The 24,830-nt window shown below is 32.9% G+C and overlaps 2 protein-coding genes across 3 annotated transcripts; both read left to right on the top strand.

Annotated features, from left to right (window-relative positions):
* The first annotated feature begins 164 nt into the window (after nt 1-164).
* Nucleotides 165-14,248, top strand: LOC112047741 (WASH complex subunit 2). 2 transcript variants are annotated; one of them, XM_024084958.2, is made up of 14 exons: nt 165-362; nt 454-483; nt 567-679; nt 1,714-1,811; nt 2,726-2,813; nt 3,260-3,390; nt 4,461-4,549; nt 4,650-4,771; nt 5,941-6,072; nt 6,664-6,745; nt 7,353-7,591; nt 7,787-7,906; nt 8,013-11,187; nt 12,129-14,248. In XM_024084958.2, exons 3-14 carry the CDS (start codon nt 584-586, stop codon nt 12,227-12,229), a joined length of 4,473 nt encoding a protein of 1,490 aa, XP_023940726.2. In that variant the 5' UTR covers nt 165-362; nt 454-483; nt 567-583; the 3' UTR covers nt 12,230-14,248. The 2 variants fall into 2 exon arrangements, with proteins under 2 accessions (XP_023940726.2, XP_023940727.2); XM_024084959.2 differs by lacking the exon at nt 454-483.
* A 1,285-nt stretch (nt 14,249-15,533) lies between these two features.
* LOC112047744 (ribosomal RNA processing protein 1 homolog) lies at nt 15,534-24,272 on the top strand. Its single transcript, XM_024084967.2, has 11 exons — nt 15,534-15,860; nt 16,674-16,753; nt 17,346-17,495; nt 17,961-18,063; nt 18,268-18,359; nt 18,870-19,046; nt 19,246-19,373; nt 19,669-19,818; nt 20,375-20,538; nt 21,742-21,842; nt 22,198-24,272. Exons 1-11 carry the CDS (start codon nt 15,659-15,661, stop codon nt 22,999-23,001), a joined length of 2,151 nt encoding a protein of 716 aa, XP_023940735.2. The 5' UTR covers nt 15,534-15,658; the 3' UTR covers nt 23,002-24,272.
* Nucleotides 24,273-24,830: the final 558 nt, after the last annotated feature.

Genomic DNA, 24,830 nt, shown 5'->3' with positions numbered 1-24,830 from the left:
CAATAATAAACGAAATAAATAAATAGTCAGAAATATTAACGAAAATACTTTGTTGAACCGAAATGTGTTTTGTGCTGTGTAATAATTATCATGTACAACTTTTAGAACGACTATGTCAATTTCAATATGACTTTGACGTTATTGAATACTTCACTTTGTTGGACACTGACATTTGACACCTGACAGTTGACAGAAACCTTGCAAGTGCAACTACCAGTGCGTACACAAAATTTATAATTACTTTTTTGTTTTGTTAATGATTTTAGTGGTAATTTAGAAAGTTAACAGTTATTGTTCGTCGAGTGCACTACTTTATAAACTTTCTTTAATACGAATTGTAATGTGGAGTGTCATTTAAATAGGTAAGTATAAAAAAAATTCTCATGACTAATAAAAAGTGATTTTTATGGTTTACTATTAAGTATAATAACAATGTATTATTTATATTATCAGTAAGACGCCCACTTATGCGGTTTATATCAGGTTTGTACCAATACATGGTTTTAAATTACAATTCGTTAAACAGTAGCTTGATGTCCTACATAGTTTTAAATTATGTTTTGCAGTTCTTCATTAATTCACAATGGAGGGCGATACAGAGTCCCTTCGTAAAGCAGCTCCACACTGGACCCTAGATGGGGACAAGAGGTTACTGAGCATGTTGCAGAAGTTACATGAGGTTTTTAAGTTTTATATTTTTTTAAACAAAGATTTTCTAATAAACTGTCTATTATAACTTGCTTTATGAAAATATCATGAGAGTCAATGCTCTATGTTAAGTCTGAATCTACATTCTTCTTATAATATATTAGTTGTCTATATAGTTATAGCTATATATAGTTGCCATGGTGTTGATTTCCCATAACTTCAAGGTGTTGATGAGACCATCTATAGTAATGGAACTGCATAACTAATATTTGGACTGGAAAACAAACATTAAATTAATTATTTTTGAGCTGTGATAGCCCAGTGGATTTGACGTCTGCCTCAGATTCCAAAGGGTGTGGGTTTTGGGTCCGAAGCATGTACCTTTTCAGTTGTGTGCATTTTAAGATATTAATTATCACACGTCTCAAACAGTGAAGGAAAAACGTTGTGAGGAAATCTGCATACCAGAGAATTTTCTTTTTCTTAATTCTCTGTGTGTGTGAAGTCTGCCAATTGGGCCAGTGTGGTAGACCTCTAATTCTGAGAAGAGACTCGACCTCAGCAGTGAGCTGAATATGGGTTGATAATGATGAATTTTATTATAATTCTGATGATCCTTTAACACACTCCTTTATGACAATGTTGTATTATAAAATACATGAAACAATAACACGAAAGTGAAACAAGCCTTATTTTTAAGTCACATTAAATCTTTTTTTGTTAACAGTACTTGACTTCTATAAAATATAATGATAAGAGAAGAGACACAATTTAAGAACTATTTAGAAAGGAAATATTATTTACTATGAACACATGTTTATTGGATATTTAAAATTAGTTTTTAGGGTTCTGAATGTACATATGTACAAAACTCTTACTAGATCACTGGTGCACATCCAAATGTTTTTTAATAAATAACCCTAGAGTTATGGGAAAAGCTAATTCACACCCTTATAATTCCTCAAGTTTAAAATATTACTGGACTTCAATCTTCTGTAGTAAAAAGTGCTGATTTGTTGACTCTCTTAATTTAAATTTTTAATGTTTATTTTAACATAATTACAGAAAATAATGACAAAATGTGAGGAGGCAAATGTCAAATTAGATGCCATGGTAGATGCACTTGATAATGCAAGTATAGATCTCCAAAATGTAAATAATAAGTAAGTTATTTTATTTAAAACAAAAGCCTCTATGTGGAATGTTTATCAACAAAAAAATAATATTGAAGGTAGAAACCTAATTTAAATATTTAAAATTATGTATTATCTTTTTCCATAAAATATTATTTAAAAGGTATTAACTATACCTAATTGTTCTAAGCTTATTAATCAAATTTATTGTCATTAGTTTAGGAACAAATTGTTACAATAATTATTTTTACCCTCATTTTGTACCTACACTTTCAAATTTTGGTTTATAAACATTCCACATTGAGTTTGGCTTTAATATAGTTAGTTTCATTTGATGCATCACCAAGCCTTTGTGAAGATTTTGATTAAGATTAAGTAATATTGTTTTTTTATATTTTTAACAATGTTTATACAATACAAATCAATTATTTATTTTAAATCCTGCACTCCCTTTGTGGTGTATTTTGAGTGGTCAGGGCTCTGTCCCTCAAGAACCACTGCCTTCTGTATCCAACCCTTAATTCAACAATCCAGCGCAAGCTTCTTAAGTTATACAGTTATTGAGGTCTATTCTAGTGGTAAGCATCATTGGTTAGTTACCACCCAGACCCTACCGACAATGACTTATCGACAGGGATGAATATCTTAGCAATCCATGCATTCACTGTGCAGATGCCGGGTCCATCACGTGTCAGAAAGAAAAACGCCGAGCAAACTCCAGGACTTGTGACCAATGGATATAGGGTTTAGGAATTCAATGACTATATAATATTACGAAAACTGAAAAGCTATTGGTAGAATTAACTTGTACCGCGGAGTAAATCTGCTTATATTTTAGACTGCTTTTTTATAATCAGGCAAAATAGCAGTCAAGGGCTAACTTGTCAGAAGAAAAAAAAATATAGAGTGTGTGCTACTTATTTGTGATTATTTACATTTTTCAGATTCACAGCATTGAGCAACAATCAATTTGTGGAAAGCAGAGTTTATGACGATGATGTTGACGTCACGCCTAATGTGAACGCAGCAAAGGTGTACTTTTTGTATTAAGTTTATATTTGCTTTGTCAATGTCATTTATTTAAATTATGCTTAGTTTACAAGCACTTTTGAAAATATCAGGTTATGTTATGAGACGATGGTGATAATTATATTCGAAAACTAGTTGGTAATTATAGTAGAAAAAGTTATAATTATGAAGATTCTAAATGCACTTTAGTCCAAGAGGAGCCCACAAACTCAGCAAGGGATTTTTTGTTCATTGTCATTTTACATTCTCTAGATCGAAGTTCCCAGTCAAATAGTGGGTTTTACTTATCTATAATTCCAATCATATATATTTTAAATTGCACATGAAGTTGTCCATTATGATACAAAACATTAGAGGTATAGGAGGAAATTTTGAAAAAAAAGACACATTAGTGAAATTAAAAAATATTCAGTTTTAAACATGAGTATTTATCAAATTATTATTTTTAGCCTGACCCTCCAATAGAAGAAGCAGAGAGTGAAGTAACAAAACTAAAGCACAGTTTGCAGAAATTAGAGCAAATGCATGAACCGGTCCACATACTGGACAGTGACAGTTCAGATGAAGAGGACAGTGGCAGGTAAGCAAATAATCATCATCATCATTATTGGCAGGTTCGTTGATGCCACTCCCAGGATATGCGGGCGACGGGGGGAGGGGGAGGAAGAGACTGCGCGGGTATGTAGTCGTGCGCGCGGGGTATCGATACCTCCCTTCCGGCCCTCGCGGACCATCGGGAGTTTTACAAACGAACTTGCCAAGATATAACAACCCATATTCAGCTTACTGTTGAGCATGAGGCTCTTCTCAGAATGAGAGGTATGGGCTAATAGTCCACCATGCTTGCCCAATGCAGATTGGCAGACTTCACACACAAATAATTAAGAAAATTTTCAGGTAAGCCGGCTGTCTATGTTTTTCCTTTGCTGTTTGAGACACATGATATTTTATTTTGTAAAATGCACATTTAACTGAACAGTTAAAAGGTTGTGAATGGGTTGGGTTTGGGATTTGTATTTCAAATCTTATCATGAAATCATAAGAGCTATATTTCATTGGAGACTAGCTTACCCAACATTGTCCTGCCATAAAACAATTTGTTTAATTTTTAACTTATTTCACATTGAATATAGATAATCATCGTCATCAACCCATATTCGGCTCACTGCTGAGCTCGAGTCTCCTCTCAGAATGAGAGGGGTTAGGCCAATAGTCCACCACGCTGGCCCAATGCGGATTGGCAGACTTCACACACGCAGAGAATTAAGATAATTCTCTGGTGTGCAGGTTGCCTCACGATGTTTTCCTTCACCGAATATATATATAGATAATATCAAAATAAAATAATAATATATAGATAATATCAAAATAAAATAATAATTATTGTCAGCACAAATGCTGTCTATTTTGATACTATAATATCATTAATGTGTGATCAATTTTAAGTAATTTGAAGTGACTATTTACCTACAAATTTATCTACATCGTGATTTTCAAGATTTTGGTTAATCCTTGGTGATTATTCTAATTTTTTTGTTCAAAACTGCCCACAGAGGTAACAAAATAATGAAAAAAAATTCAAGTCATCAAGAAAAGTGCATCTACTGTACCTCAATGATATAGAAATGCTAACTTTGTGTTAAATTTCAGAATAATATTAAAACCGAAACAGATTTATTCACATCGTCCCTTGCCTTACATCATTGGCACACAAGCTTGGAGGAGCAAATGGCATGCTGGTAAGGCTCGTAGGATTTAATTGGACATTATTTCAACAGTCAAATTCTTCAATATTTCAAATTCAGCATTCCAATTTCTCTTATTTTATTTTCTCCCAAGGCCTGATACATGAGGAGAGTGACAGTGACAGTTCAGTATCGAAACATGACCACATACCTGCCGAAGAGTATTCAGAGTCTGAACCTGAAACTGCACCGACAGACAAACTTGAACATCGAACGGTATGTATATTAATATTTGTACTTACGATGATTGAACGGAGACTAACAAAAGGGGAAGGCAATAAGGCAAGAGTGAATTTAAAACTCGGAATGTGGAGGAAAACGAACATTTGTAGAACAAATGTCAATCAGAGGATCAGAGTAGTTCCAGTCCCATCTCGTTTGTCCCTACACCTATTCTGTCTATGCACGTACTGTCTATTTGTCTTCACGAGATACAGTTCACGTACAGTTCCGTTCACAAGATAGTAGTTTGATCGCATGTTAGGCTCTCATTCTCGTTAAAGGTTGGGTCAAGAGTACTTTAAACTCACTTACTATGAAAGGCAATCCTTTCATAGTAAGTCAGTTTAAAGCTATATAGAATATCTCCCAAAGCTTTTTCTGTTCTTATCAATATAAGAACGGAAAAAGCTTTGGGAGATATGCAAGAATCATAGCAAATATGGGTATAGACTCTGCCTACAGTTATGTCAATGAGTTGTGATGATATGTAATATGTATGTATATTGTATGTAATACTAGTTCTCAACGTGGGCAATAACGCCCCATGCTTGCGTTTGAAACTTTTAGGGATATAAGACCCAGAGAAAAATTAAGATGTTCAATCATTATCATCATCATAATTAATAACAGCCGATGGACGACCATTGCTGGACCATGTCTCTTGCATGGATAGCACGGTCTTGAGCTGCCAGCACCTAGCGGCTCTCTGCAACTCGCTTGATGTCCTCAGTCCACCAATGCTGTGCTTTCCGGTGCGGTGTCGCCATTCCCTTACCTCAATGAATACATGGGGATAATTCAAAATTTCTGTTCGGGATCCCATTCTTGCTAGATTTCAAAATTCAAAATTGACGTATAATAACGTTTCTTCAAGTAGGTACAATTTAAAAGCACTTTTAAAATTGATGGTTAGTGCATATAAAGTACTTGAATTGATGACTATTTGTATAGACTATCATTGACTGGTCCGGAAGGAAGGATTTAAATTATCATTAAATTAGTCTATATAGAATAATATTTTTGATTCAAATTCAAGAATAATTTTAAAGGGACTCAGGAAAATGAATACTCTCAAAGTCAGTGGGAAAAATAAAGTTGGGAATGGGTAATAAACCATATGTTTGTTTGATAAGCTTTTCATTCATAATATTTATCTTTTATAGATATCATCATCATCGATGGACTCTGAGATGACATCACAACCACCAGCAGCCACTCAGGTTGCTAAGCAACCAGCCAAACCAGCAGACATAGCTGCCGAGTTGGCGAGGCGACTTGGCGGGCACTCTGTACCAGTAAGATAAACAATATGACCGACAGCCAATGGTTCAGTGGGCAGTGACCCTGCCTGCTGCATCTAAGGTCGTCGGTTCAATTCCTATAACTGGTGGAAAATATTTGTGTGATGAATATGTACGCAACACTGTATAGTCCAAAAAGATCAGAAAGAATAATACATATATTTATTTTGCTATTTACTTATTAAAATTTTAATGTAATGATTGTAGTTATATATTAAATCCAAACTCGATGTGAAATGCTTATCATGGTTTATCAAGAAACAAAAATAAAAATGTACGTAGAATACGCATGTGCATAATTTTCAATAGATTAGATATGAAATATACATACATAATCTATTGAAAATTATGTGTTGTGTTTTTTAATGTTATAAGCTTATTAATCCAATTTTTTGTCATTAATTTAGAAAAAAGTTATTTAAAATTATTATTATTAGGTGTAAAATGTCTAACGACTGCTCTTACCTTTTACCCTTACTCTTAATTTGTTTGTTTATATATATTTCACATCGAGTTTGGCTTAAGTAAACTAAAGCTAAAAAATATACAAAATATTATTGATAGTATTGTGTCATGTATTCACAGTTGCCTGCAAGTGAACCTGTGGAGATACAAACACCAGAACAGACTTCAACAAAAGTATATAGAGTCGAGAAACCTGCACCAAGTATGTATTACTTTCTATGTATTACGTTTTAAAATTCTTGTTTACTGTTCAGTATTCATTATTCATAAAAAAAGTCATTATTTAATTATTGAATCCCAATTATTATTATTCATTATTATTCATTACATTACATCAATTAATTATTATTATTATTAATTACCAGATTACAGGGAGTTTGGCGGGACAATCGTAGGAATTACATTTACCTCTCTCGTTTTATTTTTATTGATCTGCTGCATTGAAGACTTTTATTGAATAAAGTAGAATACATTTTATTCAATATAGTTCTGTAAAGGTGCATAAGGGAAGTGGAAGTTAAGCAAGAGTGTTTTGAGTTATTAATTCGATTTTCTCGCTGGACTCTTTAAAAAGTTTTGGTAAAGTGCCTTTGCTTTACTAAAGCATGACATGACTTGACTAAGGACCGACTGACGGACAATGACGGACGGTGGACTATATTTAAACAGTTTCTCCCCAATAGGGCAAATTATTTGATAATAAAATTATTAGTTGAGGACTGGCTATATGCAAGAACTGTGAAGCCATAATGAAAAAAAAACACATATTGAAATAATCTTTGTTTAAAATATATCTACTTACTTTTTAGCTACTGTTTTCTCCGACGAGCCGCCACCGATAGACGACTACCAGTCCGAATATACGGATGACGACGATATATTCGCGGAGCTGCACAAGAAACCTAAACCTAATATGAATAGAGATCAGGATCGCGTTACCAAGGATTTGTTTGGAGGTCTTAGTAATAATATCGTCGATGATTTGTTTGGTGAAGTTGAAAATCGCGATAATGATATAGGAAACGTTATTAATTATGAGGATGTTACAGTAAGTGAAGCTCAAATAGTAAGACAAAGTGTTGTTTTTGGTCAACATTATACATACAATATTATAAAAGAAGAAAGTAGATTAGAATTTAGAGGCCTTTAATTTTAAATTATATAGTAAAATTAAAAAAAAAAACCAGCCTAACCCATTTACGATAAAAGAAAAGTGTTTAAATTCCTTTGTAAATATTTTCAGCCAAGTGCTAGCCGATCAAAACCACCTCTACATGACAATAGACTACATTCAGTCACCGAAAATCCAGTGCCTCAACCGAAATTAATAGAAAGGAAAGGCGAGACAGAAGAGGTCATTAAAGTATGTAGAATTGGAATCTCCAAATTATATCAATATTCATTAAAATTGCGTTCAATTTGGTTATAGTAAATTTCTTGCTTAAAACATATTGAAATACTTGTTACAGAAACCAGTTGGTGGAATTTCTATATTTGGGACACATAAAGGCGCTGACAGCATTGGTGCAGCCATTTTAAAAAGAAATCAAAAGAAATCTTCTGCCTCTGATGAAGATACAAGTAATTCTATGGAAAATGGTGAAATTATACCAAGCGTCTCGAAAGCTAAAGAAGAACCAGTGAATAAAATTATCGAAGACTTATTTAGTAAACCCGCAAAGAAAGTAACTAAAAAGGAAGACTCGATAAGAAAAGAAGAACCTAAAATATCAAAACCTCCTAAAGATAAAATTGATCTTTTCAGCGATAACCTTTTCGATGATATTGATGATATCTTTACATCTAATATTGTTTCCAAACCGAAAGATAAAAACACCCAAAAATCTATATTTGACGATGATGATCTATTTGCTGAAATTTCTTTAAAGAAACCTGAAAAATGTAACGATAAAAGTGATACAAAAAGTATATTTGATGACAATGATGATTTGTTTCCCGAGACTGATAAATCTTTAAATACTAATAATATAATTCCTAGTGATCCTATAAATGTAAATAAAGACATCATGATTACCAGAGAAAATTTAAATGTTAAAATAAAAAGCGATGATAAGGGTAAAAAAACCGTGAGTAAAGGAATATTCGGAGACGATAGTGAAGATGATTTATTTTTAGATGTTAAAGTAGGCGCTGAAATCAATAAACCTCAAAAAATAATTAATGAAAGTGTTCAGGATGCAAATATTGTAACTGAAAATAATGAAGACATATCTCCAAGTATAGAAACAGCTGACATTGAAGGAAGTAAATCGGTAAATAAAAGTAATTTAAAGCCAATTAGTACAAAATCTCAGTTCAAAAGTCCTTCTTTATTTGATGACGATGAGTACGATGACTTATTTAGTAAAGGAACAAAACCAAGTACTAGTGCACAAAGTAACTTAAATAATGTTGAACAAGAAAATAAAGTCATTAGTGAAGAAGAAATTTCAAGACCAACGAGTCAAATTTCAAACCATAATAATAGGACATCGCGTGATAATAATGGTAAAACAGATTTAGCACTCGAATCACACAGTAGTTACATTCCAGTTGAAATGGCGAAATCTGATGTATCACTACCCGAAAAAGGTGAAGCGTTTGCCGAAAAAGATATAGAGAATGACATTGCAAACCAAAAACTGTGTACTGAAACTTCAAATGTGGCAGATGTTGATAACCTTTCTAAGAAATCTGTTCATTTAAAAAAATCTAAAGGTTTATCAGAAAATGTACACATTACTTTATCTTCAGAAGTATTACCAGAACATAAAGGTTTATCTGAAAATGTACATAATACTCCACCTCCAGAAACATTACCAAAACATAAAGGTTTATCTGAAGACTTACATATTACTCCACCTCCAAACATATTACCAGAACACAAAGGTTTATCTGAAAATTTACATATTACTCCACCTCCAGAAATATTACCAGAACAGGAAATATTGTCTAGTGAACCTGGCACATTCAGTGACATATTCGTCGATATGCCTCCTGCGTTTGAAAAACCTTTAGAATCGAAGAAAAGTAAAAACATAAATGCTTTATTCGATGATGATTCGGATGATGAAGCGCTCTTTTTCAAGAAGAATGAAGGTATTAGCGATGAAAAGCCAGATTCGAATTTCTTTAACGACAGGTTTAGAATATTTCACGATGAGCCTCCTGAGATCGATGTAAATTTTTCCCAAAAACCAATAAACAGTATCCCAAAACCACTAAGTGAAGTACATGATGACCAATTATTTGGAAATTTACCTAAACTACAGGAAAACATCATAGAAATTAAAAAACATAATATACCAGAAGAAGAGCAATTTGTTCAAAGTGTCGAAAAAAACATGGTGAAAAACGCTGTAGACGTTACTAAACTAACTGAAGAGTCTGAGGATAGTAATAAAACACAAAAAATAAATGTTTCCCAACTTTTAGAAAGTTTAGAGAAAAGTTCTAAAACTGATTTACAAGATGAAATAAATAATGCACATAAAATTAATGATTCTTTTGTAAATAGAGATCAAAAAGTAGAAACTGAACCAAAAAAATCTGTTGGAAAATTAAAACACATGAATTTAAATATAGACGTGAATACATTGCTTCCAGGAGCTTCTATAAAGAAATCAAAACCTAACGAAGAAACTGACGGTCAGACAATATCAACGAAAAGTAATGAAGAACTAAATACACATTATCCTGAAAAGACTGAAACAAAAATGGTTAAATCCATCAGTTTTGATGGAGATCCAGAGTCTGAAGTTTTAGATAATAAATTATCTAAACAAAGAGCAAAAATTCAAGTTAAAAGACGTCCATCAACTAGAAGGGCTCGCTTAGAAGCAGTTAGGAAATCACGTATAGATCTTGCATCAGATTCCACTGACAATTCCAGTTCTTTCGATGAACCTCCATATAAAGAAATCTTTGATAATGAAGGATTTGAAGACAATGGTCGAGAGTCAACTATCACGCAAGAATGTATCACGAGCAGTAATATTGTAAATAAAAGTATATCTGTAGATGAAAAAGATTCTACAAATAATTCTTCGTCACCAAAAACGCTTCTAAAAGCAACAGATGATGTAACTAATACAAAAACTATACAGCCAGATGTTAAATCAAAAGTAGTTTACATCTTAAACGATGAAGACATATTTAATGATATAAGTACAAAAGAAGAACACATCACTCCAAGCAACAATGTATCACAGAGTAAAAATGTATTAGAGAACGTTGATGACGATGACGAATTGTTATTTAAAACTCCTAACATATCGACCTTAGGTAAAACTTATGAAAAAACTGTTTCTAGTTCTGATGATCTAAAAAGCGAGCTCAAAACAAATGAAAGTAAAGAAAGCGGCTTAAAAGTTAGCAGAGTAAACGATAAATTGCTCAAAACTAAAAAATCGCTTTTTGACGATCTAAGCGACGATGAAAATGAATTATTTGGCAGCAAAAAATCTACGATACAAAAAACTAATACATTAGAATCTGAAAGCGAGAGTGACTTATTTGCTAAAAATAAAAAAGAAGGCAAACCATCTGTTCAAATTAAGAAAGAGATAACTAAAGGTTCTTTATTTGGTGATGAGAGTGATGATGACGGTGATTTGTTTGGAGTGAAAGCCGGAAAATCATCAGGTAAGTCTCTTAAACTTCAAACTAACAATGTTGCTAAGTTGCTAATTCTTTCCTAAATGAAATATTATCTATATTTTTTCTTCAAGTATATTATTCATATTCGTGCTTAGATTATTTTAAAAGTAACTACTTACTTGAACTATGATTTATACTATAGACATTATTGACGAAGCAAAAATAATGACTACGCGTAATTTTGAACCTACGCATGTAACTCTAAAATTCAAGAAAAACGTAATCTATGTAACCAACCGACTGTGTTGTTACTCTCAGCTAACTGTTAATACATTGCCTCTGATATTTGCAATTGCGCTTTGCGTGTGTGTCGTTATATAAAAATAAATGTACAGCTCGTGCGGATTAACTTGACTGGCTGGCTCTGGCCCTGGCTCGGATGATGTTTGTACTGTGTTTGGTAGCCAGGAGTCAAGTTGATGCCCAACGAGTTATAGCCTATAGATATGTCTTACTTACACTGCGTAATGTTGCGAAGCCAGTGGGACTAAAATACTCATTGGTACACTCAGAAGAATAAGCTACTTAAATGAGACATCTGCGTAAGGAGCTTGCACATTACTATTTAGTTATTTACTACAAGTGCAGCATACGTACAACAGATGCCGTATACTTAGTAATGATGCAGCTTACTGTGCCGTTTAAAAGCAACACCGTGTTACATAAGGAGCTTGTATATAACATAGTGCCGACAATAAGCGTAAAAGTGTCCGGTTTGCTACGTATTTTAAGGAGGTTATTGAGCAACATATAGGCTATTTTTTTCCCGAAAAAACTCCATGTTTCCCGCGGTATTGGTAAAAATTTAACTCCACGCAAACAAAGTTACAGGCGTCCACTATATCATAAGATAAAGAGAAAAAAAATTTAGAGTAAAAAATGTAGAGTTTTCATAGTGTTACATACTATACTTTTATTTTTCACAGGGATTATAAGGCAAAATATATCAAAACCTAAAGAAGTAACTACTAAAACCGCAAAGCCAGTGTTTGAAGACCCATTATCTATGTTTGGCGATGATAGCTGAAAATTGTTTGCAGTTATGAGATTATATAACAAATAACATATAAACCTATTTTGAACACGTAATTTATACATTAATTGGAAATTATATTGTTAATTATTTTTTTAAGAATAACAAAGGAATTTTATGAGATTTTTACAGTATAAAGAGTATTTATTAATAAGTGCTGATATTATTTTTATTTGTTTTGCTTCTGAATTGATACATATTTATAGTATTAAAATTCATATTTTGTTTCATATACAATATTTATTGATGTACATGTATAAAAACAATAATGCTATAAAATATTTTTGTAATATATTAAAAAGTATTTTAAAAATTTTACAAAAGATGTATTTGTAAAAAAACTTACATGTATGATGAAATTAAATTAATTAGTCATTTATGTCAATAAAAAATCATTCCATAAGTGATAAAAACATTGTATGTGTGATAGCAAAGATTTTATACTATTGGATATGTCACTGGCACGCAAAACTGAAATGGACGAAAGTAGTTGTCTTAATTTCATTTAGTCGCATAGTAAACAACGAAAGTTATTTAAACAAATAATACTTAAATATTGTCTACAATGTCGAATTGTGTATTCAAGAAGTGTAATAACTATACATAAATATGTAATTATAAAATAATGCTTATTTTGTCTTTACAATTCAGATCACATTTTGTGGTGATTTTTTAAAGACGTAACATATCTAATAGTAGAAAATCTTTGTGCGATAGAGTGTAAATATTTTGTAGAGCACATACTCATAGAGCACATTATAATAATATCTGATAATGGAACAAATATTGTAGATAGATACAGTAAAAATTGTATCAATATTTATAATTTACAATGTATTAATAGGTATATTTAACATCTGTGTATAAATCAATTGCATTTTTTTTGCATTAAATATTTATTATGTTTATGGTAACGGATGATTAAAATTGTTTACAGATTATTTATATGATTTTATACCTATATTTAAATTATTTTCATCAGCCACTTTTTCACATTAACGAAATAATGTGCTTGTGTATTGTTTGTAAATTACATGAACATTGTTTGCATTTTATTTTACAGTGCATAATGTGCCAATGCTTTGTTTTCCACCTGGCCATTATATACACATAATATTCATTTACACATTTTCCACTTGGCAGGCAGGTGGAAAATGTGTAAATGAATATTTCAGGCATCGATCTCCTATTAAAAAATGGATGCACAATTAGCGAACAAAAAACATCCCCACTCAATGAGTGCCAAACACAACTTCTTGGCACTCAATTAATTCAAATAAAGTAGTCGCATTTGCGATTTTATTGAATATTGGACTGTATTTAAAGGCCTTTGGGTATAATTTTCTTTACCAATAATTCTAAAACTGTCAAAGCAAAATTGACCAGTTTTTAAGTGTAATTTTCTACATGATTGTGCGTCCTTTTATTATAAGAGGTCAATGGTTTCAGGTCTTTTTGTCACTTCTTTTTATGGTAGAGGTGGTAGCATTAGACAAAATCACAACAATTAAATATGCAAATTATATTAAAAACCTGCATTGATATTGAGCTCGGCTGGCGTTTCCTTGTCATAGATGTACGATCCTTCTGAAACAGTGGAGTTTATCTTGATGATAAGAGGCAATTTTTATAGCCTCAATAGCCCAACGGTTAGAGCGGTCGGACTCATCACCGAGGGGTGGTGGTTCGATCCTCGCCCTGTTGGTCTATTGTCCGACTAGTTGGAGGGGAATGGGGATTTAGGTCATATTTTAAAAGATATGACAAATATTAGTATATGACAAATATTAAAAAATAAAAAAAAACAGACTGCTTAATTTGTATTCCAAGCTCTTTGCTTCAGCAGGGGTCACGAAAAACAAAAGACCCCGTGGCTTCATTAACAGATACTGAGCTTTCTTTTGTTTATTTTTAGTTAATACAATAGGTGCTTTTAGAAAATTGTTGACGCTGTTACTAAGTGCCTAAATATTGTGTTAAGTTTGTATGGATTTAATAAACTTAACTGTTATACTTATGTGTTTTGCTGATTAATTCTTGGCCTTCCAGTATACGCACTACACCGGTGAAGTAGAAACTAGATCAAAGGCAACTTAAACTTATTAAAGTTAAATTATGCTTAAAATCTTTTATTAGACAAGATACTAAATGACTATTGTTAATTTTAGAACCTCATTCTAAAATTAACAATACTCGACTGTTTGTATCTGGTAACCCCACAGTTGCAGTGTGAAAGCAGGCAACCTTTACGTTTTCTATTATAGTTGTGAATACCATTTTAAACAGTGTACAATTTATAATTCACCATTCAGGGGAAGTAATATATTTATCTTTAAAATATATATTAAAAAATCTTGAATCTTCCTAAACGAAAATTTTGAGAACGGCTGAACCGATTTCGCATTTTTAGAATATTAAGATTATATTTTCGATTTTTTAGAATACTCTTAAACTTGAAGTACGAGGATGGTTCGGAGAGAAAAATATAAGTCTAAAAAAAATTCTATACTTCCATACAAACGATTCGTAATAAAGCAGGCAAATTAAACTTTAATACCTACCATATAGTTCAAGTGTTAGTGGAGAAGTTCCGGGATCGGGAAGGCAAAATAATCGATTGTAGGGTTAAGGTAGGAGTAGAGTAGGGGTAGGGTAGGGTGGGAGTAGATTAAGATAGGGGTAGGGAATGGTCAAAGCGAAGCTTGACCGGGTCCGCTAGTAGTAAATAAAAATGAATCTTGAATCTTTCTAAGCGCAAATCTTGTGAACGAGTGAACAACCATAATATATTTACGATTCGGTACAAGTGAACAACCGATTTCGCTAATTTTTTTTTAAATAGTCCTTGAAGTACGAGGATGGTTCTTCCGGAGAGATATATTTAAAAGTCTAAAAATATATTATCTATACTCCCAAAACGATTCGTCATAAATTACGTATAGGCAATTCCGCTTTGGCACCACCTTAAAACTGATCAGAAGGTAACACATAGATACGATGTTATTTTCGCTTTTTAGTTGAGTGAATAGGATAAAGGCCGTATAGACTACTTGAGTATTTTAGTCGAGTACGAACAATTTTTGGGCGGTAAATCCAGAAATTGTTCGTACTCGACTAAAATACTAAAGTAGTCCGAACTAATTAGGCCTTAATTTTTGTGTTGGAAGTCGGATGAATTTTTTTTAAATCTGTGCCCACTGTCACTATACAGGCTCAAAAGAACTAGATCTCAGAACCAGTTTATAAAAAAATATTATTGTTATTTTTTGTGGTTGTCAATGTCAAATGTCATTTGATTTTTTTTATGTCAATTGTCAAGAAGAGCAAGAGACGCAGTCAGTGTGTGGCTTTGAAAAATATATAAAATTTGAGGTTCATTGTATCTAAAACTAAACAAACTAAATCAAAAAATAACTAACAATCATGAAGCTCCCCGATAAAAAGAAATCCAAAAAACAGAAAACAAAAAAGAAGACTATAGCAAAACCTAAAAAGGAAAAGGTACTTTTAGTGGCTCAAGAATTTAAATTCGCGCGTCTTCTATCTGGAAACGAGAAGAAAACTCGGGACCGTGTACTGAAAACTCTCAAGAAATGGTTAACGAACTGTTTCGAGAAGAAATATGGTTAGTGTATTTATCCTACAAACAGTAAATGTGTGACATGTGAAGTTTGGATCATAACCTCAAAATCAAGCAAACAATATTATTGCTACAAAATTATAAGTTTGTAGCATTAAAAATTTACCAGGTTTACTCAGTTTACATGCCAATACTGAGTTAAAAGTAGCATATGTGCTAGAATAGACAAATATAATCTTAGCTATCTCTGCCAACTTTCATCAAAATCTGTTTGACCATTCTGGACTTAATAAATGGTGTAACATTGGCTTTGTATGTTATAGATATGAAGACTATGAATCTTGTTTTAACATAAAGTCAGGATATGAAATGAGGTCCAATGTTACTTTACTACTTAACTCGATGTCCTCTTGAATTTCAAAGTTATAGATTTAGTCTTAATTTCTTAGTAAATCAATTAAAAAGTAAATATCACCTGTGTTGTCCTAACTTCTTAACAACAGAAGTTTTTAAGACACAATCTCCCTTTTGTCTGAAAGAATATTACAATTTTCTCGTAAATATATTAAAGAGAAATTTATTTTTTAAATTCAAAATAATGATGCACCTCTGCATCAGCTTGGACCAAATTCTATTTTCACAAATCCTTTAAGAAGGATAGGTTTTCAGTTAAGTAGTTTAGCTGTAAAGATAGACTTTCCCATTTATAATATTTGTACGGGTTCTATTTAAATTCAAAAACACTGTAATTTTTTATTTATAAACATATCCACCACACTTTACAAAGTTTCATGGAATACACATACTTTAAAACTTTTAGTTTCTCATAAATTGCTTGAATGAAGCCTTGTGTTTCAGAATTCAAAGAAGATGATTTCATCAGAGTGTGGAAGGGTCTGTTCTATGCTGTTTGGATGTCTGACAAACCACTAGTGCAGGTCAGGATGATGATTTTACTTTTTTTTAATTCTTTCAATTTAGTACTTGACTACAATCTCATCTTCTCTATGATGGAAGTAGGCTATTTGCAGGCGGTGTGGATTTTCATCCTTCTGGAGGATGAAAATCCACTGTGTCTACACAACATTGTAGCGGAATGCTAAATCACTTGGTAGTATGTTTTTCCTGGTAGGGTGGTAACTAGCCATGGCCAAAGCCTCCCACCAGCCAGACTACTGGATGCCTGCAATTTTTTTCTGTGAAGGAAATGGACACTTGTTACCATTACCCAAATAGTGCAGGACTCCTACAGGCTAAAAACTCCTACCTTCAGAATGCATGTGTACCTGCCATTCAGCTTACCACAAATGTAGCAGTCTGTGTTCACTTTCTGAATTTCCTTTTATTCTTCTAATATATTTTAATTATACTTTCCAGAAAAATCATCATAATTAAATCCCATTTGTCACATTACTCCAACATAATATTAATTAATGTTGGAATCAAATATACACCTGGAACCATTGATTCTTACGGAAAAGTAGCCTAGAGTATAATTTACATTTATTCATTCTTGTTGTTATATTTCAGGAAGACTTGTGTGAAAGTATTGCAGAAACCCTAGACTTGTTTCCAGCTGAACAAATAAAATATGCTATAATGATGATAAAAGCAGGCTTCAAAGTTCTTGCCACAGAATGGTATGGAATTGATCAGCACAGGATGGATAAGTTTCTAATGGTAAATTTGCTTATTTATCATAATATCATTCATTTCATTTAGAGGTTTTATTTGCCCATAAATCACATTTTATTTTTATGTTTTAAATTTGTGCTGTGCTGTGTGTATTAGAATTATTTTCATCAGTATCAGCCTATTTTGATGGCCCATTATAAGGCCAAGCCAAGAAGAAATCATCTTAAGCTAACAGCCATACCACAGTGTCAAGCTAGCATCTGTGCTGGCATTTGCATGTACTATGGCAAAATGGCAATCAGTTGTAATCTATGAAATCAGGTATTTAATTGACTTAAAGATGTTGCTACTCTAATCTAATTGTCGCTAAACTCCACAGCAAAGACATCACTGGACTTATGGCCAAAGGATGTAGAGTTAAGGAATTCCTTGACAAACAATTAACACTCCCCTAACCCTGTAATTTTTCGTTGTGGTCTTAATATGTCAAATTGCATGTGCTGTACACAGTTGGCACGACGCTATCTGCGCGGCAGTTTCCGCTGCCTACAAAGATGTAACTGGAAACTCCAGAGCTGTCAGATGTTTGCAAACATGCTATGCAGTAATGAAGGTGAGTTTGTATGACAAATGGTCAACTTATATGTATAAATTCAAATGAACCCCGCTATCTTAAATTACAATTGCCATGTCTTTGACATACTATGTTCCATTATTCTATCTCCAAAGTTCTAGATTCTAATCAGCAATTTATTGTTGTTTTTGGTTTTGTATAAATGTCTACATTCTATTAACATTTATGAAATCTCTCTTAAAGGTATCCTAGCATTAAAGACTCCACTGTATGCAAGAAATGCAGCATCTCTGTCCTTGCACATCACAGACTGTTACCTGGAAGAACTGTCAAAGGTATGAACAAGTAAACATTTTATTTCAGTACAATATTGAATGAAAATATAAAACTTACTTTAATTTCTATATATTTTCTTGCAGTATTTGTCCAAACATGAGTACTATTGCAATATTTTTGTTTTGGATTAGAACTCTTCTGTGTCTATATCACTATCACCATTGCTATTATATTTGGGTTACATAATACAATATACAATAAAGCAACGGGTAGCAACAACACGGATTGTACCATTTGGTAAAGGAAACATCTTGGGCAGGTCGTAGGACTTGTTACCTTGGAGGGTTTAAAGGTACCTTTCAGAATGCATCAAAACTCACCACTGCCCTACGTGTTGTACATGCCCAAACAAAACAATGTATGATCTTTAATGATTAAATCATTAAACTTTATCACACAAAATCTCTGACACGGCTTTTTTAAATAATATAATTAATAAATATGAATTTTAATATAATCAAGGACTCCTAAGAATACAAATAATAAAACAAATATCTTTACATTTTAAGGTATCAAAAGGTCAAATACCTGATGAGAGTCTGGTGGGTCTTTTATACCCTATCAGCGTACAAGTGTGTGGTGGAGACGGCGCTCTCGCTATATCATGCCGGAGGGTTCTGACTGCGTTGGTTCGGCAGAGTGAGCTTGGAATGGAGTATGACATTGCTACAGATGCTTGGAAAAGGGTATTTTTTATGTATTCCTTTTTTATGTCTTATACGTCATGTTTTAAATGCCCTTTTTTATGTATTTACCTACTGTTTTAAATGTTTCGAAAATTGATTTTTTGTAACAATTGCATAAATATAATTTTTCATGTACAACATAAGACATATGTTTTTTTTTAACGTTTTCATTGCAAATATTTTTTTTATTTTTGTTTAGTTGGGATGTCCTGCCGGTGGACCTGAAGCTTTGGAGCGAGTTTCAGATGATGAAAGTGATGATGATGATGATGATCATGAGTCTGGACATACTGATGAGTCTATGGAAAATGGTGAAGAAATTAATGAGTAAGTTTATAGTTTTATCTGTGAACCCTTGACATGCCTTGAGACTAAAAATTATGAGGCTCTCAGGAATGCTGTGAGAATTTATTAGATAAGTTAGAAATATATCAAAAAGTTATAAACAAATATACAATTTATTTATGAATAAACATAAATTTACTTAATTCACGCAAACATGACTTTGTAATCTATAACCAGACAATTTGATTTATCCATTTGATTTATAAACTACACTCAAATTTTAAAAGTGTACACAACACCGTTGTTTAATATACAACTATTTCCTTTCCTCCTTTAGATCGGGTCCTTTGGACCCTCGAGCAGGCCGCGTGAATGTCAATTTGGACCCTCTGCCTGTACCAGCCAAGCTGTTGGCTGACCAACTCAGAGAATTGATGGCCACTGCCTCGTCCAAAGCTCACAAAAGGGCCAAAATATGTTTAGATCGGTAAGTAATTATTGTATTAATTCAAAAAAAACAGACAAATATTCAAATTCAATAAACAAACAGAAAATGTTCGTTTTAGTATTGTATAAATATCATATATGTCATACGTTCATCGAATTTTACTGCCCATATTTTTTTCATACAGGGGGCTGAAAAATCGATTCTTAAGGAGTAAACTCCAATCATCATCATATCAGCTGATGGACGTCCACTGCTGGACATAGGCCTTTTGTACGGACTTCCAAACATCACGATCCTGAGCCGCCTGCATCCAGTGAATCCCTGCGACTCGCTTGATTTCGTCAGTCCACCTGGTCCACCGACCAACACTGCGCTTTCTAGTGCGGGGTCGCCATTCCATCACTTTATGACCGCAACGTTCATCGGCTCTTCGAACTATGTGCCCCGCCCATTGCCACTTCAGCTTCGCAACTCGTTGAACTATGTTGGTGACTTTGGTTCTTCTGCGGATCTCCTCATTTCTGATTCGATCACGCAGAGATACTCCTAACGTAGCTGATAAACTCCAAAAATTGTAAAAAAAATCCCGTTTCAGTTTCGAGGAGCTGAGCCGCTCGTCGTACCCGCTGCGCGTGCCGGCGGCGCACGCGGCGGGGCTGGAGCCCGGCCTGCCGCGCAGCACGCAGCGCCGCGCCGCCTCGCGCCTGCGCGCGCTCGAGAAACAGCTCGTTACGCACTCCGACGAGCTCGCGCTCAGAGGTACTTCCATACTAATGATACCACACACTACGCTTACTGTACTACAAATGTTTTTATTTTTAATTCATACAATCTCATTCCCTCATTGATAAATAAATAAAATATTTACAATACTTAATAGAAAATAATTGAAAAAGTAAAGGTTCCCTTGCTCTCACACTGCAACTGTAGGGTTGTTAAATGTTAACAGTTTAGTAATGTTTTATTATATACCCTCATCGGTTATCTATATCTATACTAATATTATAAAGAAGAAAACTTTGTTTGTATGTTTGTTTGTTTGTTTGTTTGTTTGTAATGAATAGGCTCAAAAACTACTAGACCGATTTTAAAAATTCTTTCACCATTCGAAAGCTACATTATCCACAAGTAACATAGGTTAAATTTTATTTTGGAAAAAATAGGTTTTCGTAAGATTTTTGGGTTTTTCGAACACAAGGTGTAAAAAATCAACCAAAAATGTTACTTATTTTGCGTACGCTACCTAAACTATAAAAGATAGAACCATGAAATGTTTCAATTAGTTGTAGATCTTATAAATATCTACGATAAAGTCCGCGACACACTATACCCATCTATGGCAAATGAGGCACAACAGCAATTTTTTGTTTGAAAATCTTGATTTTTTTGGACATAGCCGTAGGGTAGGGGTAGATGAACGTTAACATCGAGTTTCACGCGGACGTAGTCGCGGGTGTCCGCTAGTGTCAAATATAATTTAACTGTATTAAGTTGCCTTTGAAATAGTCCATGGTTTCCAACATTTTGTATGAAAAATTGTTTTTGGCCTCAATTTAATTAGGCAACTTATTTGCAATACATTGCAATACATTGATACATTCTTATCACCAATAAATGCAGATGAGGGTATATACTTCTAATGCCGGATCTTAGACAAAATAAATTAAATAAATTGCTTTATTTAATTACTTGCTTTTGCTCAGCCATATCAGCAAGCAAAAGAAAGTGCTCAAAGTGGATCATCACTATCCTATAAGTCTCATCAGACTTCGACTCCGCTCTCAAGACGAGGCATGTGTTTACGCCATTAACGAAAACCTATCCCAGTCGAGTTAATAATAACTGTGTAGTTTGCCATATTGCAATATTATTTTAAATATAAAACTTATCGATTCTCTTTGGGAGTGTCTTGTTTCCGTTAACTTTCAATATGTTATATATTTTCATTTGGTATTGTTGCAGGTCTCAGTCGAAAGCACCGTAAAAGACTTCTGGCTAAGACTAGATCTGGGCTGAGCATCGTCGACGAACTGTCTTCAGACACCACACCAACTGATTCTACTGTAAGTTAATTGTATACCAATAATAAATCACGTATTTCATTATTATACAATATACACGTATAACATTCGACAACCTCTCTGTGTTGACAACGCAGTGGCACGTCGATTCTCCTTATACAATCGCTAACGTTTCGAAAACTAAAAAAATATGAAAATGACAGATCCGATCGAGATCTTGATCACTTGACCGTGATGACATTTGTTATCACGGTCAAGTGATCATTGCTTCATGTTTTTTTTTAGTTTTTGATGGCTACAGGCCTTAAGTCTATTTTGTGATTGTAAAAATTAAATTACCAATGGTTTACGACTTCAAAGACAGTTTATAATACGTGTCGTATGTGTGTTGTTTTAGAATGGCGACTGGCACGTTGAAACAACGGAGGCAGAAAACAAGACAAAGCAAAACGACTCCAACAAAGAAAATAAAGCTGTTGATAAGAAAAAGGACAGAAAAAGGAAACTTCTGGAAAAAGCCAGTGATGATCACAGTAAAAAACCTAAAACCGACAAGAACAATAAAGCAAAACAGGTGGAAACTAAGAAAAAAAATAAAGTTAACGTTAAAACCCCCGAAAAGAATAATGATGTAAGTAAACAAACAGTTAAAACAAAAAAAGAAAACAAAAATAACAAAATTGTGTCAAATAAATTAAATATTGAAGTACCAAATAGTGATAAGAGAAAGGATAATAATAAGTCATCAAACAGTCCTAAGGCGAAAGAACTGTCCGTTAATAAGAAAAATACAATACCTGAGAAAGTATTAAAAGTTAAAACAAATAAACAGTTAAACAATATTACTAATGGAAAAAAACAAAAGGATCCCAAGAATACAAAAGAAACAAATGCAAATAACAATTCAAAACCGAAACTTGTAGTGAACAAGGTTAAAAACTACCAGAAGCAAGTAAATGGTAACATTAAAAAAGAGGGTAGTCCAAAGAAAAAAGTTAACATGGAAACACCGAAAAAGGTGAAGTTTGTGTTAAAAAATAATGGTATGCAAGGAACGGTAGACTATTACAAAAGTGTAAGACAGAGTCCTAACATCCCTTTTGACAGCAGCAAACAACCAATCAAAACCAATCTTAAACCTTCGACACCGTCTCCTATCAATCCGTTTTTCAAAAAGAAATTAAAACTAAAAAAATTTTAATGTTACATTTTTGTTCATGCAAATGAAAATATAACTGAAGTACAGGTAATGTTAAATACCTATTGTTAACATTTCTATTGACATAATATAAAGTGTTAATTGAAATTACTTTAGTTGTCTACTTGATGATTGGTCAAGTAACTCTACAGTATCTTTACTGAGTTACAGCTATTAAATAAAAAACTGTGTTGATTGTTTACAGTTTTTTATTTAATAGCTGTTGATGAGTGACAAAAATAAGGATTTTTGTTGCATTGCTTTTATGTATATTTCCTTAAAATATTGTTAAAGTTAATTGTAATTTAAAAAAAAACGATGGAATACTTTATTTTCATAAAACAATTTATGAACCATTTAAGGAGATTTTGTTTGTGTAAAATACAGCTGTGCAAAAGGTAGCGATATGTATCTCATGTTTTTAATATAAACAAAAATTAATATTGTGTTCCATGTGCTAAAATAGCACACAATATTAATTTTTTTATTATAATTCGAATTCAAAACTGCAATAGATGGATGTCTCCTTCTCCACATTCACTTGTTAATATTGTTAACATGGTAATTTATGATATTTAAATTGTATCAAACAATTGTAGGAACACTAACTATAATTTTAAAATGTGTTTTTAACCGACTTCAAAGAAAGAGGAGGTTCTCAATATTTTTTTGTTGTATGCATTTTAGTTACGCTATTACTTAACGACGCCTTTACCAATTTTGATGATATTCTATTTTTGGAAGTAAACTCCCGAGGTTGTCTTATTACCATCACATTAGCATATGACGATGGGGTCCTGGATCCTGGAGATATTGAGGGATCCCTTAAAGTTTTACTTTTATATGCACACTAGAAGGTGATTTGGATATATTTTTTAAGTAACTCGTACAGCCTAAGGAATATACTGTTTGGTGAATGTTATTAGTTATCAGTTACATTGCAACTAATAATGACCATTACAGTTGCAATGTAACTGATAAGAATCGCTTTTCAGTTTAGTGAGCACATTTACGTGTTTTTGAAGTCGGTTGATAATTTTATCATTTTAATAATTTTGACTAAGTTGGTAAATCAGGTTTAAGTAGGTAAGATATACCTATTACTGATGAGTAAACTATTTTTTTTTTTAACTTTTAAACTGTTCAGCATTGAGGTATGTAACACTACGTTAGCATTGTTATGGTGCTCAGCCGATACGGCTCCATGTTACTTAGCACAATTTGTTGTTATTATGGATTACTACTGTATGAATTGAATAAAATGAATTTTCATTAAGTCTAATTTTTTTTTCTGAAGTACTTACACTAACATATCAATATAGCATGGCTGCTTTATTTGTTTATTTTGACGTGAAAACGTCTTAAAATTCGATGGAGCTGGCTGCACACTCGAAAAAAGATGACGTCATGCGTCGTTCCCACTCTCTAGGGTTGCCAACTTTTTTTACAAGAATTAAAGTATATGAAGGTCTATGAAGATTATTAAACAGTATTTTAGAAAAACTAACTTTTTCTTTTGAAAAATGCAACCATTCCATCAATATTTTCTTATGACGTTGTCTGTTGTCACGTTCAACTATCGTCAGTAAACCGACTTTACAGACAATCGATTTTTTTTATATTTTCAAAAGAATATTTGCCACATCTTTTTTAATAAGACTAATATTCCCCATTCCCCTCCAAATAGTTGGGAAAGACTGTGTACGACAACTACGACAATAGTCTCACGGACCGGCGATTGAACCACCACCCCTTCATTCATTAGTCTGATTGCTTTACCATTGAACTATTGAGGCTCTAAGGTCGCGGAGGATCTCAGTGTATATAATCAT

Source organism: Bicyclus anynana, chromosome 8 (genome assembly GCF_947172395.1).
Source record: "Bicyclus anynana chromosome 8, ilBicAnyn1.1, whole genome shotgun sequence".
NCBI classification, from domain to species: domain Eukaryota; kingdom Metazoa; phylum Arthropoda; class Insecta; order Lepidoptera; family Nymphalidae; genus Bicyclus; species Bicyclus anynana.
This window is presented reverse-complemented; position numbering and strand designations above follow the sequence as displayed.

Coding starts and splice junctions, on each gene's coding strand:
- LOC112047741 (XM_024084959.2), top strand. CDS start 584: ATGGAGGGCGATACAGAGTCCCTTCGTAAAGCAGCTCCACACTGGACC. Junction 1,812..2,725: donor CTCCAAAATGTAAATAATAA/GTAAGTTATTTT, acceptor TACATTTTTCAG/ATTCACAGCATTGAGCAACA. Junction 4,772..5,940: donor ACAAACTTGAACATCGAACG/GTATGTATATTA, acceptor TATCTTTTATAG/ATATCATCATCATCGATGGA.
- LOC112047744 (XM_024084967.2), top strand. CDS start 15,659: ATGAAGCTCCCCGATAAAAAGAAATCCAAAAAACAGAAAACAAAAAAG. Junction 18,064..18,267: donor CATGCTATGCAGTAATGAAG/GTGAGTTTGTAT, acceptor TCTCTCTTAAAG/GTATCCTAGCATTAAAGACT. Junction 19,047..19,245: donor CTACAGATGCTTGGAAAAGG/GTATTTTTTATG, acceptor ATTTTTGTTTAG/TTGGGATGTCCTGCCGGTGG.